Below are 17,523 nucleotides of genomic sequence, written 5' to 3' on the forward strand. Positions count from 1 at the left end.
GATCAGCAAGATGCCCGGGCAACAGACCTCTGCCACTTTACTACTGATGACAGGCCATGACTACTTTAGAACCGGACAACCTTTTTAAAGGCATTTATCTTTTAACCACAGGAAAGGTGTTTAATGCCTGATCGCTGGGGGCACGACTGCTGAACCCCCAGCAGTTCAGAGATCAGCGCACCTCGAATGCTCCGTGGCGGTGTGCATGCGTGACCATGGCTTCATTCATTTCTATATCATGGAGGGAGATGGATGCGCTCTGTCCAGTACAAGTGAATATGGAATGGTGTCATACATGTGCGTCCATTCACATGTGGCATCCGGGGTACACACATCTCAAGGTCATTGGGGTCCCGGCGATCAGACCCCCAGCGATCAGAATGTTTATAATGGGTAAACCCCTTTAAGGCTTTCAATCACTGGGATTTTAGGTGGAGCCGTGCCTTGAGAAGTGTTACCAGCCCGTGTGGGGTGTGTGTGGTGTAGTGCGTGTCTTACATTGTCACAAGCGGGGGCACACACGGAGTACGGGGCTCCCTGAGCTGATTGGCCCCCAGCCCTGTCCCTCAGACTCTGCCCATTTAGGACCACCTTAAAAAGAGCCGTGTGGTGCTGAAAGGACGCTGCCAGATTCATTGAGGTTGGAGTTTGCAAGCTGCTGGACCAGAAAACTCAGTGCATTGTGACAGTCAGCAGCAGAGCAGCAGCCTGATCCCTGAGAGCCTCCGCCACTATGTCCGTCCGCAGCACCTATGGGATGATGGCACGCTATATACTCCTCCTAAGGATCGCCCAGTCAGCAGTAGCAGGTATGCACCGATAGCGCGCCAATATCATATTGTCTCTGTCCTTCAAGACCATTTCTCCTTCAAACGCAGCGAAGGCCGTCAAGTGGGGGTGTAGCAGAGCTGAGTTTGTCAGGGGGCGCTATATGCCGCTATATCACCTGTGCTTTCCGATGGGATCGCATCTAGGTGCACTTCAATGTCAAATCCAGCTCCGCTATATCCATTCATCGCCACTTTTATTAAAGTGGCGCACAGTTTCCGTCGCGGCACTTGTGACCCGCTGACCCGCTGAAGGGAAAGTCGTCTTGTCTTTGGGAGAAAAGAAGAATCAGGTTAGAAAATGTTTCTTAGTTCCGTCTGATTACGTGATTGGTGACTAATACGGCGCCTGCTGCTCCCACGCGGTTCTCGTATAGCGTTTCCACACTGCATCCCCCATAACAAGACGATACTCCGCTCAGGAGTCCGGGAAAGATGGGTTACAGTGTATCGTTGGACACCCAGCTTTTCCAGCTAAGACATGACGAGGACATTTCTTACAGACTGCGGCCGGTGCATTTTACGTAATTAGCGTATATGGACGCGTTATGTACGGTATTTATAATGTGGGCGTCCGGGTTATTACGAGCCCCTCGTGTTCGTCGCGGTCCACAACGTCTAATCTTCCAGGAGTCTTATTAATTAACATTCTGCAGTCATGGAGATTAAACTTCCATAACTGAGGGAGGGGCGGATTAAACTCGGAATCTTCTGTGTGTCCCTTTAAATCTTAAAGGGGTTCAACAGGGCTGTAATAATAGAAAGCGACCTTCTTACATCTGCAGAAATGGCGCATTAACTATATATTGGAGCACCGCGCCAAACAAAGCGAAATGACTTTCTCAGTGATGCGACTGCTGAGCGCGCCTTTAAAGGGAACACCACGTGTTAAAGGGAAACTATGGGTGCCAAATTGCTGCGTTTTCATACCAAAATCTGCACCAAACTTCGCCTCTTCCATTGAAACGGTAAAATCTGCTGTGGATCCGCATTGATTGATGCAGATTTTGGCGCAGATCTGCATCAAAGTCTGTCATGTGTGAGCGTACCCTAAACCCAAACTTGGTGGGTTGTAAGAACTGCTTCTATTAATCCCATTACAGTCTGAAGTGGTTGATAACAGAGAGCAATAGAATGTAGTAAAAGAGTCTTCCAGGACTAAACTAGTGATGATCCATGCTCAGGATTGGTCATCAAGATGTGATTTGTGGGGGTCGGCCGCTCGGTACCCCTGTAGGGTGAGCGCTGCGTGCATTGGTCATGTGACCTGAAAGCAGCTCGGTCCCATTTAAGTGATTGCCGCTACAAAATCTGTGCTGCGTCGCAATATGTTGTGCTGCCAGCACCAAGAGTGCAGCACTGGCAGCGCACCCTGGCAGCCACTAGTGGGTGCCACGCTGCAAGTCAAGTGATGTGTTAGTGGCATCACCTGACCACTGGCGCAGCGCTCACTAGTGGCTGCCGGGGTGCTGTAGATGCTGAAATCCCTAATGCTGCAGATCTGCTGCGGGCTTCCCGCTGTGGCAACAATGCCAGCGCGTCTTCTCGCCACTTTTGATAAACCAGGACCCATTGATCCTTCTCATTTTAACAGACTTAGCTGCTGCAATCTCCCTGGGGGGCTCTAGGGGGCGAGGAGGGGGCTGCCATAGTCGGCGCTCCTGGTGCCCGGCCAAGTGGTCTCTTCATAATCATGCCACCGCTTTGTTTTGTGTGGGAAAGTGCGCGGTGTGCCAGGGGGGCACAGGGGGGAGAAGACGGGGGGCACTGCTGGAAATCTCCAATAAGTGGCTCTTTCCTGTGTGAGGACAGCGTCCCCCTGAGTGCTGCGCCCCACAAGGTTTAGGAGATCAGGGGTGTAAGACGTTTTGGCTCCTGTGCGCAGATGTAGCAGAGCTGTGCTGTAAGATACCCGGGTATAGCCGTAGTCCTTCATACAGCCAGTGATACATAATACATGCTGGCAAACTCAGCTCATGAGTGATACTACCTGTCGGGTTGGTGTATCTAAGCCGACTGTGTGATACTCTGAGCGGACACGGTGTATAAGGGGCGTATTATGTGCATATTTGCTAATGCATGTAATACACAGTACTAAACCCCCCATTAATTTACATTGGATCAGTCAGGTCTACGTTTTTTATGTGCGTGAAAAAAAAACGCATCATGGAGCTATTTTGGCGCTTAGTACGCCCGTTATAGTACGCCCATTACAGTACGCCCATGATGGTACGCCCATTATAGCCTAGAAGTGCGTAGAATTTGTAGTGAATACATATATTACATGCGTATATGCTGCATAGTGCATGTTATGTGCATAGAAAATACACGTGTGTGACTGAGCCGCTGAGCTGGTGTATCTAAGCATATTACTTGTGATACTGTCTGCTGAGCTGGTGTATCTAAGCATATTACTTGTGATACTGTCTGCTGAGCTGGTGTATCTAAGCATATGACTTGTGATACTGTCTGCTGAGCTGGTGTATCTAAGCATATTACTTGTGATACTGTCTGCTGAGCTGATGTATCTAAGCATATTACTTGTGATACTGTCTGCTGAGCTGGTGTATCTAAGCATATGACTTGTGATACTGTCTGCTGAGCTGGTGTATCTAAGCATATGACTTGTGATACTGTCTGCTGAGCTGATGTATCTAAGCATATTACTTGTGATACTGTCTGCTGAGCTGGTGTATCTAAGCATATTACTTGTGATACTGTCTGCTGAGCTGATGTATCTAAGCATATTACTTGTGATACTGTCTGCTGAGCTGGTGTATCTAAGCATATTACTTGTGATACTGTCTGCTGAGCTGGTGTATCTAAGCATATTACTTGTGATACTGTCTGCTGAGCTGATGTATCTAAGCATATTACTTGTGATACTGTCTGCTGAGCTGATGTATCTAAGCCTATCATGTGCGATACTATATGCTGAGTCAGTCTATCTAAGCCTATTCTATGTGTGATACTATCTGCTGTGAGCTGTATCTAAGCCTATCGTGTACTTCTGTCTGCTGAGCCGTGTATCTAAGCTTATTATCTGTACGTAATCCTATAGTGTGATACGGTCTGTTGAGTTTATGTATCTAAGGCCAGATTCACAGGGGCGTATTTGCGCGCGCAATATGCAGTAAATAGAACCCATTTATTTCAATCGGTTCGTTCACATGCACATATATTGCGCGTCACGCAGAAAAATATGCAGCATGTTCTATTTTTCTGCGGATTTGTGCTGTGAAATAGAACATATGAAACTAATTAGGCTAATTAGCCGTTTCAGTGTACGGGACCGCGGGATCTTTTGTGTGTGCAAATATGCAAGATAGTGCGCGCAAAAACGCAACCTCCGATGCGCAAATACACATACGCTCACGTGAATCCGGCCTAAGCCTGTTATGTCTGATACTGTTTGCTGAGCTGAGGTATCTAAGCCGATAATCATTTGTGATACTGTCTGCTGAGCCGCTGTATCTAATCCCATCATACGTGATCTGGCTATATCATCCCCAACCTGTAGCGGATCACAAGTCTTGGTGTTTCCTCTCCGTAGAACACAAGAGCGGTACATTTTCTGCCATGGCGGCCTCCCTCACATATATTACATCTGGGTTGGTCATTAAGGTCCCCGGTTATCCTTTGTACAGTAATTAGAGCTCGTTAGCTGTGAAAGTGGCACTTCAGGGACGGGGGAGGAGGGGAAACAATACCAGCTGTTGTTTTACGCTGATTACTGAGTAAAGTATTCTCTACGCACCGCGGAGTAGTCAGTAAATCATTAGTACTGGAGAGCAAGTCCTTGCTGCGGACACTCATCTCCTGTGTTCTGGGCCTTTGGCCCCTTTTGAACCCTTTTACCTCAAATGCACTGTGCCAGGGGTGTCCAAGCCACAGCCCAAATGTGGTCCAAAGGGGAGGCTGTGGCTTGGACCAGGCTCACAGCCAGGCTCATAAAGATGACAAGGCACTGGGTGGCACTTGTAGCTCTGCGACTGTCTGACTCACTCAAAGAAGAAGATATGTCAACAGCACATCCGTATATAGCGAGGCGATATCAGTGCATAGCCACCATGGACCCCAAATCAAAGCTCCAAATCGGGTTAACAGAAGACATACGGGGCGGCATAGGTGGTTTGATAAAACAGCAACATTCCTCTTTGTTCCTCCATAATGCACACAGCAACGTTTCGACCCTTATGGGTCTTTCTCAAGCCACAGCCAGGCTTGAGAAAGACCCATAAGGGTCTAAAAATTGCAGTGTGCATTATGAAGGAATAAAGAGGAATGTTGCTGTTTTATCACACCACCTATGCCGCCATGTATGTTTTCTGTCTGATTCAGTCACTGTGGGTCCGGCGGGCTGTGTGCGACGGTGGTTCTCTTCCTGTCCACTCGTTACCTGACCGCTCCTATTCATTATCAACATGAGGACGAGAGATGGTGGTCTTACTATGGCCGACCACTCTGTAGGTCCCTCCCCTGGTGTCAGACACGGGTCCATGGCTGCAAACTGCATGTGAGCCTGTCAGAAGGTTGGACTTCCCTGACCTATGTCATAGACAGGTATGGCGATGTAAATGGCATTCAGAGACTAGATATCCCAATGACCACATCTGTTTCGTAATCCTGATGGCAGTTGGGTAATTTTTCGGGAAATGAATGACTCCTTTGGCAGACTTCTTGTGTAGAATAGCTGATGAACTGTATTTAATGTATCACCTGACTGATTATTTACCAGACCCGGAAAGGTCATCCAGTGCGGAAGCTTTTTCTTCTGCAATTACTAAAAAATTTCTATTGGCACCCATGGACGGCTGCACAGGACAATCTGAGACATATTGGAATTTTTTGGAGGCCTCTAATCAATAGCGGATTATAATAGGGCCGTTTTGGGTGACTGCCCTGACTCAAGGCTCCAGGAGGGCCCGTGGCCACCCAAACCTCCTGTGGTAATACCGTTGCACAGTCCCATCTCTCATCAGTCCTCTCCCAGAAGTGTATGCACATGGGGAGTACAGTGTGATGGCAGTGGGGAGGCGAAGGGGGGTGGGGGCGCTCAGGAAGCAGCTGATAGTGACCTCTTATGGGACACCAATCATTATGAAACATGATGAATAGACCCGCCCAAAGTTTCGGCCTCAGCAGAGAGACAGCTTCTCCACAGCTGCCCTCTCCTCTAACTTAGGACAGTAGGGGAGGAGAAAGAGTTTAAGAGGGATGGAAACATCGCAGGTAAGAATATGTATATGGTAAGCTTGGTTCTGAAACTGGTACCGTATCCGTATAGTAATCTTAGTTCTGCTACCGTACGTATTGTGTAAGCTTGGTTCTGATACTGTATCTATGTAGTAAGCATAGTTCTGGTATCATATCTATGCAGTAACCTTTATTCTGGTACCAAATCTCTGTAGTACGCTGCATTCCGGTACCATATCTATCCAGTATGCTTACCTCTGTTACTGTATTTCTGGTGTAAGCTTGGTTCTGGTACCATATCTATGCAGTAAGCTTGGTTCTGATACTGTATCTATGTAGTAAGCACAATTCTAGTATTGTATATGTGCAATTAGCCTGATTCTGGTTCTGAATCTGTAGTCATTTCCATTCTGATGCCATATCTATGCAGTAGGTTTGGGTAGCATATTTATGCATTAAGCTTGGTTCTGATACGGTATCTCTGTATCATATCTATTCAGTAACCTTGTTTCTGGTACCATATCTATGTCGTAATCTTAGTTCTGTTATCGTATCTACAGTATGTAGTGAGCATCATTTTAAATCTTCAGATCGGTAGGGACCACAATCTTTATATAGCCCAGCACTGATGGCAGACTTACTCCACCCCTGTCTGGAATCATGTACTGACTGTCCCATCATTGTGGCAAAGTTATCCGATATGTGGAGATCTTTGAGATGACAGGGCACTATACTAGAAAAGGGGGGCATTTTGTAGTAGCGACCTAGCCCATGGGCCTCCAAAAGATGTCAACTTTTTGTCATGTCTTTGCCTTAGTGTCAGAGTTGTGTCAAAAGGACCACCCCTTTGTCTGTGATGAGTTGATCTCTGTGGTTCATTCTGCAAGAATGTGGCAATATACAGCACCCATTAAAATCAATGGGCAAAACGTGATTGTTCCCAGTAAGAGAAACAAAGTAATCTTGTAGATATGACACCTTTTAATGGCTAACAAAAATACATGATGTTATAGCAAGCTTGCAAACCTCTCGGGCTCTTCGTCAGGCTTAAATGGAATAGATCTGAAGAGGCATGCATATTTATACACACTTATAACATACATACTTATGACAAGGCACAGACATGGATGTGATTGGTTCGCACTTAAAAGGAATTCTGCAATTAAAAACCTTTTTTGTCTAGGCACTGATAGCGGAGTGAAAGTTTTATGGGGGGAGGGGAGGGGTCGTCAGGCCAGGAATGCTACAAGAGGTACACAAACATTTTTAACTAGACACTGATAAGGGATTATGAGTAGAGATGAGCGAGCACCCAAATGCTCGGGTCCGCATTATTCGAGTCAAGCTTTTCGTAAAATTCGAGAGCTCTACTCGAGTAACGAACCCCATTGACTACAATGGGAGACTCGAGCATTTTTGTATGTGGGACGCCGGGTCCCGAGCTTTTTTTTTGGTTCGTGTGTTTTTCTCTCTCTCTCCCCTTCCCCTTCCTGCCAGAGAAAATTTTTTCAAATGATGCGTGCTGTGTCGCGGCGGGGAGGGGCCAAAACAGGCACGTCACAGCAGGGAGGAGCCAAAAGCTGGGGCGGGGTCGAACACGATTTGATGCTCATTCAAGTAACGAGCCCCATCGAGTACGCTAATACTCGAACCAGCATCAAGCTCGACAGAGTACGTTCGCTCAACTCTAATTATAATTTTATGGTCCCTGAATTACTGTTGATGGGGGTTTTCACCGGGCCAGCGGTCCTATCTGTGCAATAAATGTCTCACACCTCCCATTCACACATAAATCCTGGGGAATAATTTAACCCCGTATTCAGCGTGTCAAAGGTTGTTATCAATTTATATTCCCAAATTCTTCTGTGGTTTTGTGACTTGAAACCACCCTTTAATATCAAAACTCTCATATCTCCTATGTCATGTCCATGGTTAGAGAAGTGTTCGGCCACAGGCAATTCTCTCTTTCTGTGTTTAATCGTGTGGCGATGAGATCTCATCCTGGCTTTCAGTTTTTGTCCTGTTTCTCCGACATAAAGCCCCCCAACAGGACATTTACTGCACATGATCAGGTACACAACATTGGACGAGGAACATGTAAATGTCCCCGGGATCTTATAGTCCTGCTGTGTGTTGGGGATCCGTATCCTGTCCGCAGTCAGTACATGTGAGCAGGTCTTACAGCTCCTTACATTACAGGGATAAGTTCCTTTTTGTGTGTCAGAGGGTAATGCACTCCTGATTATAAAGTTCCTCAAGTTAGGAGGTTGCCTGTAACACAGAAGCGGAGGGTCCGGGAATATGGTTTTCAGACGGTCATCCTTGTGCAGGGTATGGTGGAGTTTTCTTGCGGTTTTCCTTAGTACCTCTAGTTGCGGATTGTAGGTCACTACTAGAGGTACACGATTGTTTCTTTCCTTCTCCTTGTATTGGAGTAGTTGATTTCTGGGTATCCTGGTGGCTCTGGTGATTTGGTCATCAATTGAGGTGGGATGGTAGCCCTGATTTATAAATGTTCTTTTAAGATGGTATAGATGTTCCTCTCTGTCTGTTGGGTTGGAGCAGATCCGGTTGTATCTGATGGCCTGGCTATAGATGATGGACTTTTTGATGTGTTTAGGATGGAAACTGTCCCATCTGAGGTATGTGGGCTGATCAATCGGTTTTCGGTATAGGGATGTCTGTATTGAGTTGTTTGGGAACAATCACATTTTGCTCTACTGGCTAAGATGGTACCATTTGTTTTCATTATAATAAATGGCCATGGATTGGTTTCAGTCAGCACCAGCATTCCTCAAGAGCAGAAATCTGGGCTTTGGAACCCATTCTCAGATCAATATCCCCAAAGAGGGGCATTTAAAAAGGGGTCACATAGGCCAGTTGACCTCGTTATACACCAATGGGCATTGTTTTCATCGGGCACCACCATTCCTCAAGAGCAGAAATCTGGGCGTGGATCCCAGCCTCTGTTTAATGTACCCTAAGAGGGCCTACTGAAAGGGTTACATGGTCCTTTTCAACTTGTTTGTGGTCCTTATTTTGGTTTCTCTGGTATCTTATATGATGGCACAGAAAAATCTCTTATGTGTGAAGATGTTTCCCACATGATGCTAACCATAGTTTTTTATGTTCTCTCCTCAGGTGCGTCATGGAGTTATACAGGTAAGAAGAGACCTTGTATACTTTACTAATCATACTATATACTTTGTGTGGGCATAGAAGAAAAACGCTAAAGATACCATAGAACACAGTACAACATGGTGGCTGACCCTCGAATGGTGGCATCCCCACGATGGACCCGTGATTTCAGCCAGGAGGTATAGCTCCGAGGGGTACTGCTTTTCATTGAGGAGACTTAAGTTTCTGGCAATGCTCCATGGGAAAAAATATGCAAATTGGCTTTTTTCCAGAAGTAAGAAAGCTTTCTAATACCATGCACTCCTCCAAAAAGAAGAGCCATCTCTCTGTAGACAGCACTGTTTTGGCTTTTTTGCCCTTCATCAGCAGACAGTTACTTAGATGTCTGTAATTAACCCCTTAATGCTTTTGGATGTACACGTATGCCCTTTAGCATCGAGGTTTGTATGGAGCAGGATCGGAAGCTGTTTCAGACAGCTGACACTTACCAGCAACAGCCGGCATTTAAATGCCTCGATTGGAGTTCAGGGGTACTGAATGACCCCTCAAATGAGATCTGGTGGTACCGTTTGGTAGCAGTGGCAGCCGTGAGCCTTCTGAAAGCCCCCAGGACTGCCATGTATATCTACCTATTAAGATGGGCCAGTCCTAATAAAATGTCTGAAGATATACCATATATTGCAATCCTGAAGTATTTCAGTATATGGTATAAGCAATCAAACGAACGCAAGTTCAAGTCCCCTATGGCCATTAAAAAAAAGTACAATAAATGGAAAAAGAAAGTGCTTTATTATTAAGAAAAATAAAAGATACTAAAAAGTTCTAAAAAAAAACCTTCTTCCTAATGAAAAAAATGAAAAAAAACCCACAAAACATATTTTGTATATATATTTAAAAAAAATATTTTATGCTTTTAACCCCTTAACGACCGCCCCATCGGGAAACTACGTCCTGCTGTTGCAGGACGTGTATGGAGGGAGGTAGCGGCGCTATCTCCCTCCATACAGCGCGGGCGTCAGCTGTTTCTTACAGCTGACACCCGCGGGCAATAGCCGCGCTCGGCCGATCGCGGCTATTAACCCTTTAAATGCCACTGTCAATTCTGACAGCGTCATTTAAATCCCCCGAACGCTGTTCGGGGGTCCCGCACGGCCCCCCCATGGTGAGATCGGGGGAGCCGTGCAGGTGTCATGGCAGCCGGGGGCCTAATGAATGGCCCTAGGGCTGCCTTAACAGACTGCCTATCAAGCCATCCACACAGGGTGGCTTCATAGACTGCCTGTAAAAAAGCAGTATGACGTAATGCTATAGCATTACGTCATACTGCAGGAGCGATCAAAGCATCGCATGTTAAAGTCCCCCAGGGGGACTTCAAAGTAAAGTAAAAAAAAGATCAATAAAGTTTTTTTAATTGTTAAAAAAAAAAAAGTTATAAAAGTTTAAATCACCCCCCTTTTGCCATATGAATTATTAAAAAATCTAAATCATAAAATAAAAATATGTATTTGATATCGCCGCGTCTGTAAAAGTCCGATCTATCAAAGTAGTGCATTATTTTTCTCGCTTGGTGAACGTCGTGTGAAAAAAAAAAATAAAGAACGCCAGAAATACACTTTTTTAGTTACCCTGTCTCCCAGAAAAGACGCAATAAAAAGTGATCAAAAAGTCGTATGTATTCCAAATTGATACTATCGGAAACTTCAGGACATCCCGCAAAAAATGAGCCCTTGCTCAACTGCGTCGACGAAAAAATAAAAAAGGTATTGCGCGCACAAAATGACCGCAGAAAATAATTGAAAAAAATTAAATATCTTAAAAAAAAATACAAGTACTACAGCAAAAAAAATACTATACAAGTTTGGTATCGTAGTAATCGTACTGACCCATAGAATAAAAATATCAGGTCGTTTTTGTTGCAATTTGTGTGCTGTAGAAACAGGACGCACCGAAAGATGGTGGAATGTCGTTTTTTTTCCATTTCTCTCCGCTAAGAATTTTTTAAAAGTTTTTCAGTAAATTATATGGTACAATAAATAGTGCCATTGAAAAATACAACTCATCCCGCAAAAAACAAGCCTACATACAGCGACGTCGATGGATAAATAAAGGAGCTACGATTTTTTAAAAGGGAGTAGGAAAAAACAAAAATGGAAAAAAGCAAAAAAGCTCCGTCACTAAGGGGTTAAAGTAGAAAAAAAAAGTCTGGTACTGACCCGCAGAATAAAGTTATCATGTCATTGTGCAGTAATGTGCACACCATAAAAACAACCCCTACCCCCAATTATGGCATTTTTTGTGGCCCTTGGTGAAAACAAGTTAGACACCCCTGGCTTATGAGGACAGTTGATCATACTTACAGTTGTTTGGCCCTGTAGGCCGGCTATACATCTCTCTGTTCACACGAGCCTCGAATGCTGATTGGTGTCTCTTTTACATGGCCCAACAATCAGGCCAAGGGACATTGGGATGAACACTAGTGTCTGATGATCGGGCCATGTAAAAGGGCCATAACACCAAATACAGCAGAGCAGCATTTGGGAAGGGCTGCTTGTAATCAGCAACTCCGACCTGCATAGTAAAAGTTCACACTCACATTTTTTGACTATTTTTGTAAAAAAACAGGAAAGTCTTTTCCTGTCATTTTTGCAACAAAAACTGTATTCTAATCTCCTCTTCACATGTTCTGTCTCCCCTTCACGTCAGCTCCGCTGTCTATGTCTCCTTTGACTCCTTGTTTTCTTTTTTCCTGCTGCTTGCCCATCCTGGTTTGTAAGTTCAATCCCCCGCAGCAGCACTTCTGTATAACTCGGAAAAAGACGTTAAAAAAACAACTAATTTTCTAAATAAAATAATAAAAAGAAAAACATAAATACCAAAAGGATTGTAAATACATGTATTTGTCATCCCCATAGGCATGGGTGTACAAAGAACTCATGGGACCCCACAGCAAAAGTAAGAATTTTGCCCGCCCTCCAGACCTTCCCACCCTAAACAGGTGTGCATATATTTGATGACAACTCAACTTTTAATATCATGGCGGGTTCAGCTCTAGTATACCTAAATAATGCATCACTATATATTGGTCTACCAGCTCTACACGGTGATAGTGATTACAGTCCAGTTACTTCCAGTGATAGTGACTATAGTGCAGTTACCTCCAGTGATAACTGGTGACGTCTACTTTAATTTGTGTTGTTCACTTTCCCTTTTCTTCTCTCTGGGCTCAGACCGCAATGAAGTAGTCACAACTTGTCCCTGCACAAAAACTCCCCATCCGGCCACTGCACTAAATGAACCTCTCAGTACACCTCCCATAGCACTAGTGTCTACTCTGGGGCCTAACAAAGTAAGACTACCACCCCTTTGGCCTCAAATCTTTGGCTAGGAGTCCAACTATCGATTTTGTTACTCTCTGCACAGCCTGACCCCTCCCCTGTCTCCAGCACTTGCTATACTGAGAGCTGGAGACCGGGGACGCATCGGGCTGTGCAGAGAGCATACAGCTTCAGGCAGGCCTGTTGGGAGTAACTAAAGAAGATAGCTGTACTGCCATCTGGAATTTTGGGAGTAGGGGCCTGATGAAGGAGACCCTCATCGATCAGACTTTTATCCCCTATTCTATGGTTGGGTGATAAAAGCCATTTTTGGGAATACCCTTTAGGGCTCAGTCAGACGGGCGTTTTTATGTGTGAATTTATGTGTGCAAAAACGCATAGCTGAGTGCTGCCTCTGATTGGTCATAGTGCTCAGCCAATCCGAGGCAGCCCTTTCAGCAGGTGGGGAATTAAAATCCCTGCCTGCTGAAAGCACTTCAGAGCAGTGCAGGGAGAAGACCCGGCTGGATGCGCCTGAGCCCCAGCAGCTGCGGAGAGGTGAGTATATATATAAATTTATTTTTTTTTTACACATTTTAGGGATGATTTTTCAGGGAAGGGCTTATACTTAAAGCCCTTCCCTGAAAAATCACTGCAGGGCTGGGCAGCCCATTGCTTTCAATGGGAGAACATCACGCTCCTGTGCCACAGCTGTGCCAGGGGATCGCGATCTGCACTGTATGTTCTCAATGGGGTTGGCACTGTTGCCGCCGGCCCCATTGAGCATAAGGTGAAACCAGGAGTTTCACATCCAAAAAAGATGGATGCCGCAGTTACCTGCGTTTTAAAATCCGCTACCCTATATTTACCACTGTGCATTTTTGTCCAGGTAAATAGCGGGCATATGACTGCTGCCATTGAAAAGCGTTGGTTCTTAATACACGCGGATCGCAAATGCAGGTAACATACGCGCATAATAACGCCCATCTGACTGAGCCCTTAAGATACACTAAAAGGGCCCAAATTAGATGTCAACTATATTTACATAAATAAATGTCTGCAAACAAAAAAAATGGACATTTTCCACATGGATTTTCCAGTTTTTATATGACTTTTAGGGCACAGGCGGATATACGCATTATATTACACACTTATATTTTTCACCTGCGTGATACGGAGTGATTTGTGTTGGGGCACTCAGACCTGTGTTTTTCAGGCACATTAAAAAAAATGCAGCATTTCCTATTTTGGTCCATATTACAGTCCAAAATAGGCCATTAACCCTTTCCAATCCACTGTCTGACGTCTTCAGACATTCTGATTGAGGGCTGTACAGCTCCGATGTCAGAAGACGTCCGGCAGGGTATTCTTACTGTATATTACTGGCCGCTCTGTTGTCGGGGGCCTCTCCAGCATGTCCCATACCGCAGTAGTGTCTCTAGCCAGCAGATGGCACTATTGTATAATTGCAGAAAGAGAAAGCCCCCTAGGAAATCCCTGAATCCAAAATTGGATTGCAAAGGGTTAAAGTCAACGGGCCCACGAATATACGTAATGAATACATGTGAATTCACCGTACATTTACACCGTACACCAATGTGGCCTATTGCAGGGAATTTTCGCATGTATGAAAAGCGCATGCTCACACGTGCAAACAAAAGCGCAACACGCAGTGTTTCGGTCTCTGAATCAGCCCCCAGGGTACGACCACACAGCATGTTGTATTCCGTGCCAAAATCCATTTACAATAGGTGTCCCGTTGATTTGTAATGGGTAACCGCTAGAGATGAGCGAACCTACTCGGCCACGCCCCTTTTTTGCCCGAGCGCCGCAATTTTCGGGTGAAAAGATTCGGGGGGCGCTGTGGGTGAGTGGGGGGTTGCAGCGGAGAGTGGGGGGGAGAGGGAGAGAGAGAGGGCCCCCCCTGTTCCCCGCTCCGCCACGCCTCCCCCTGCCCCCCCCCCGAATCTTTTCACCCGAGTACGGAAGTACTCGAAAATCGCGGTGCTCGATCGAGTAATTACTCGAAACGAGTACGTTCGCTCATCTCTAGTAACCGCGCCTCTGTCCTGACAACCTGTTTTTTCCCGATGTGCACTTAAAATACGCCGAAAAAAAAAGTGACATGTGACTTCTTTTTCACATAGTTTTTTTTCATAGAAAGCAATGAGACTACAAAATAGGCGTCAAATGCAAAAACGGCGCCTAAGAACCGAGCGTTCGTGTGGTTTTGGTAGGCGGAATTTAATGTAGACTTTTTCAGTTCTGTGAAATCCACCATGTGAACATACCCTTACGGGGTTAAAAAAAAAAAAGAAACGACTCCGAAAATGGCCTTCTGGCTTGTCAGAGGAACATGTTAGAAGGTCACATGGTTGAAGACCACGAGCTTGGACCACCACCAATTTGCAGAATGTCAGGACGGCGCTGCACGCCCCTTTGGCACCATGTGGAAATCTCTGTGACTACCAATACCATACCAAGGTGATTTTCAGCGCAGCGTCCCAGAAATGTCCAAGATCATGGACTCCACCCAGATGACCAACCTGGGGCCTTGTTGGAGGTCACTTCTCCAAGTTGTGTATTCACCTGTCCAAGGCATGCTGGGACTTGTAGTCCCACACAAGGTGGAGAGCCAGAAGCTAGGTTCCTTAGATGAAGCGCTTCCTCTGACATCTCTGCGGTCTAGATAGATGCTTCTCAGTAGCCGCCCCAAGATGTGATGCGTCCCGGCACTATTTTTGGGTCCTGTCTATATTTAGGACACCCTTGTGAAGGTGAATCGGAGCGCGATGTGTTCCGGACGTCCCGCAGTACGAGAGGCATTCCTGGGCTGGTTATATAATGGATGTGGGGGGTCAGGAGGGGGAAGAGGACAAATCTCCATGGCTTTACAACTGTGGGATTATTTCCTGCATTCAGATTAGTTTGGAGAGAAAGGGGGTCATTCACATGTAAATGGCCCGCCATCCATAAATCTTAAACCCCCCTCCTGAGGGAATGCAAACGAGAACAATGCAAGAATAGGAGGGTGGCCATAAAAGCTTGCATGAGGGAGCTGGCTGTCATGTAGTGATGCCTTTTAGTGCTAGATTTTCCCAAATAATTAGCATTGTAAGGACTTTTAGGTTGTATGGCGGGTTCATACGGGGAAGGAGGGGGATTTACCATTCAGAAGGGCACAATGGAATTTAAAGAGACAGTTGTAGAAACTCATCTTATGACTATGGCCGACAGGTTTCTATTGTGGTCTAAGTGCTTGTCATCTTGACGCTGTCACAAACACCTGCAGTCCTGTCTCCTCCCTGAGCGAGGACAAGCCACCATGTCCTATACGATTACAACACTCCTTTCCTGAAATACTCTGTGATGCTGGAGGACCTTCCTCGTCCTACCATCTGTCTCCAGCTTCACCTGCAGCTCCGTCCTCTCTAACACTATCACAAATGGAGAGGTTATTATCCTCCTCCAACATCCCCTCCTGAAATACTCTGTACTGCGGTGTAACCTTCCTCCTTCTATTATCTATCAGTCATCTCTTATGTGTCTCCATTCCACTCCTCACATCCCAATACGGCATCTCATGATCAATGCACTCACTGGCAGCATCACATACAAGTATATATACCACCTCTGTCAATATCCTACCCTGAAATACTCAGTACTGCAGTGTGACCTTCCTTCTATCTATCAGTCATCTCCCATGTGTCTCTATTGTCCCCCTCATGCTCACCGTACTGCATCTCATGATCACTGCACTCACTGGTATCATATATATATATACTACCTCTCCCAGTATCCTCTCCTAAAATACTCTGTGCCGCTGTGAGTCTTTACTCCTTCTCCGGTTCTAGTCTCGTCTGTGTCCCCATTCTCCTCATCACATCCTGGTACTGCTCCTCATGATCACTGCACTCACTGGCATCAACATATATTTGCAGTAACTCCCCCCAAACCTTCTGAAATACTCTGTACTGCGGTGTGATGTTGCTCTTTCTCTTATCTGTCTATGATCTCCCTCTTCTCCCGCAGCCATGTCCGTCCCGGTCACAGGTCGGGTTCTCATCCACCCAGTCATCCGGCATCTGCAGTGAAATACCGGACGGTGCCACAACTGATCCCTACGGAGCGGTCCAAGACATAGCATGCATCAGTTGTGATGCCGTATGCGTCACTGCGGCGGAATGAAAAATGTATGCCGCTATTGACATCAGTCCGTCACAAAAAGATACACCAAAAAGTCCTCAATCGTGTCGGCTGCGCTGTGAAATCACTGGCCAGACTCAAGTGCTGAATGAGGACTTGGAATGTCCTTTACCGTATAATGACGCTCCTGGCCGATCGGAAGCCCTCGCTTTCATGTTCCCCTTCTGCAAAATTATAACTTTGCTTGATTTGGTCCTGTGATGTCTTTGCAATCACCTGATTCACCTAATTATACTCTTCTTTATCAGCGGAGGCCACTCATTTACTCTTCGGATCATATAAGCTGTATGCAGTCCGGCGGTAACAATGCACCTTTTGTAGAGTAGCTCCACTCATGGCACATCCAGTTGCCTTCTGTTTATTACCCATGGCACATCCAGTTGCCTTGTGCTTTTAGCCATGACACATCTAGTTGCCCTGTGCTTTTACTCATGGCACAATCTAGTTGCCCTGTGCTTTTACCCATGTCATATCCAGTTGCCCTGTGCTTTTACTCATGGCACATCTAGATGACCTGTGCCTTTACTCCTCATGGCACATCTAGTTGCCCTGTGCTTTTACCCATGGCATATTCAGTTGTCCTGTGCTTTTACCCATGGCACATGTAGTTGATCTGTGCTTTTACTCATGGCACATGTAGTTGATCTGTGCTTTTACTCATGGCACATCTAGTTGCCACGTGCTTTTACCCATGACACATCTAGCTGCCCTGTGCTTTTACCCATGACACATCTAGTTGCCCTGTGCTTTTACCCATGGCATATCTAGTTGCCCTGTGCATTTACCCATGGCACATGTAGTTGACCTGTGCTTTTACTCATGGCACATCTAGTTGCCCTGTG

At 45.8% G+C, this 17,523-nt stretch overlaps 1 protein-coding gene across 1 annotated transcript in view; it reads left to right on the plus strand.

Moving 5' to 3' along the window:
* The first annotated feature begins 670 nt into the window (after positions 1 to 670).
* The window catches only part of CA14 (carbonic anhydrase 14), a 55,294-nt gene continuing 38,441 nt past the window's right edge, over positions 671 to 17,523 (plus strand). Inside the window, exons 1-2 of the mRNA XM_066609128.1 lie at positions 671 to 809; positions 9,165 to 9,185. Coding sequence (XP_066465225.1) covers positions 734 to 809; positions 9,165 to 9,185 — 97 coding nt within the window. The 5' untranslated portion in view covers positions 671 to 733. The remainder of the gene's footprint in view (positions 810 to 9,164; positions 9,186 to 17,523) is intronic.

This window comes from Eleutherodactylus coqui, chromosome 6, assembly GCF_035609145.1.
Source record: "Eleutherodactylus coqui strain aEleCoq1 chromosome 6, aEleCoq1.hap1, whole genome shotgun sequence".
Lineage (NCBI taxonomy): Eukaryota > Metazoa > Chordata > Amphibia > Anura > Eleutherodactylidae > Eleutherodactylus > Eleutherodactylus coqui.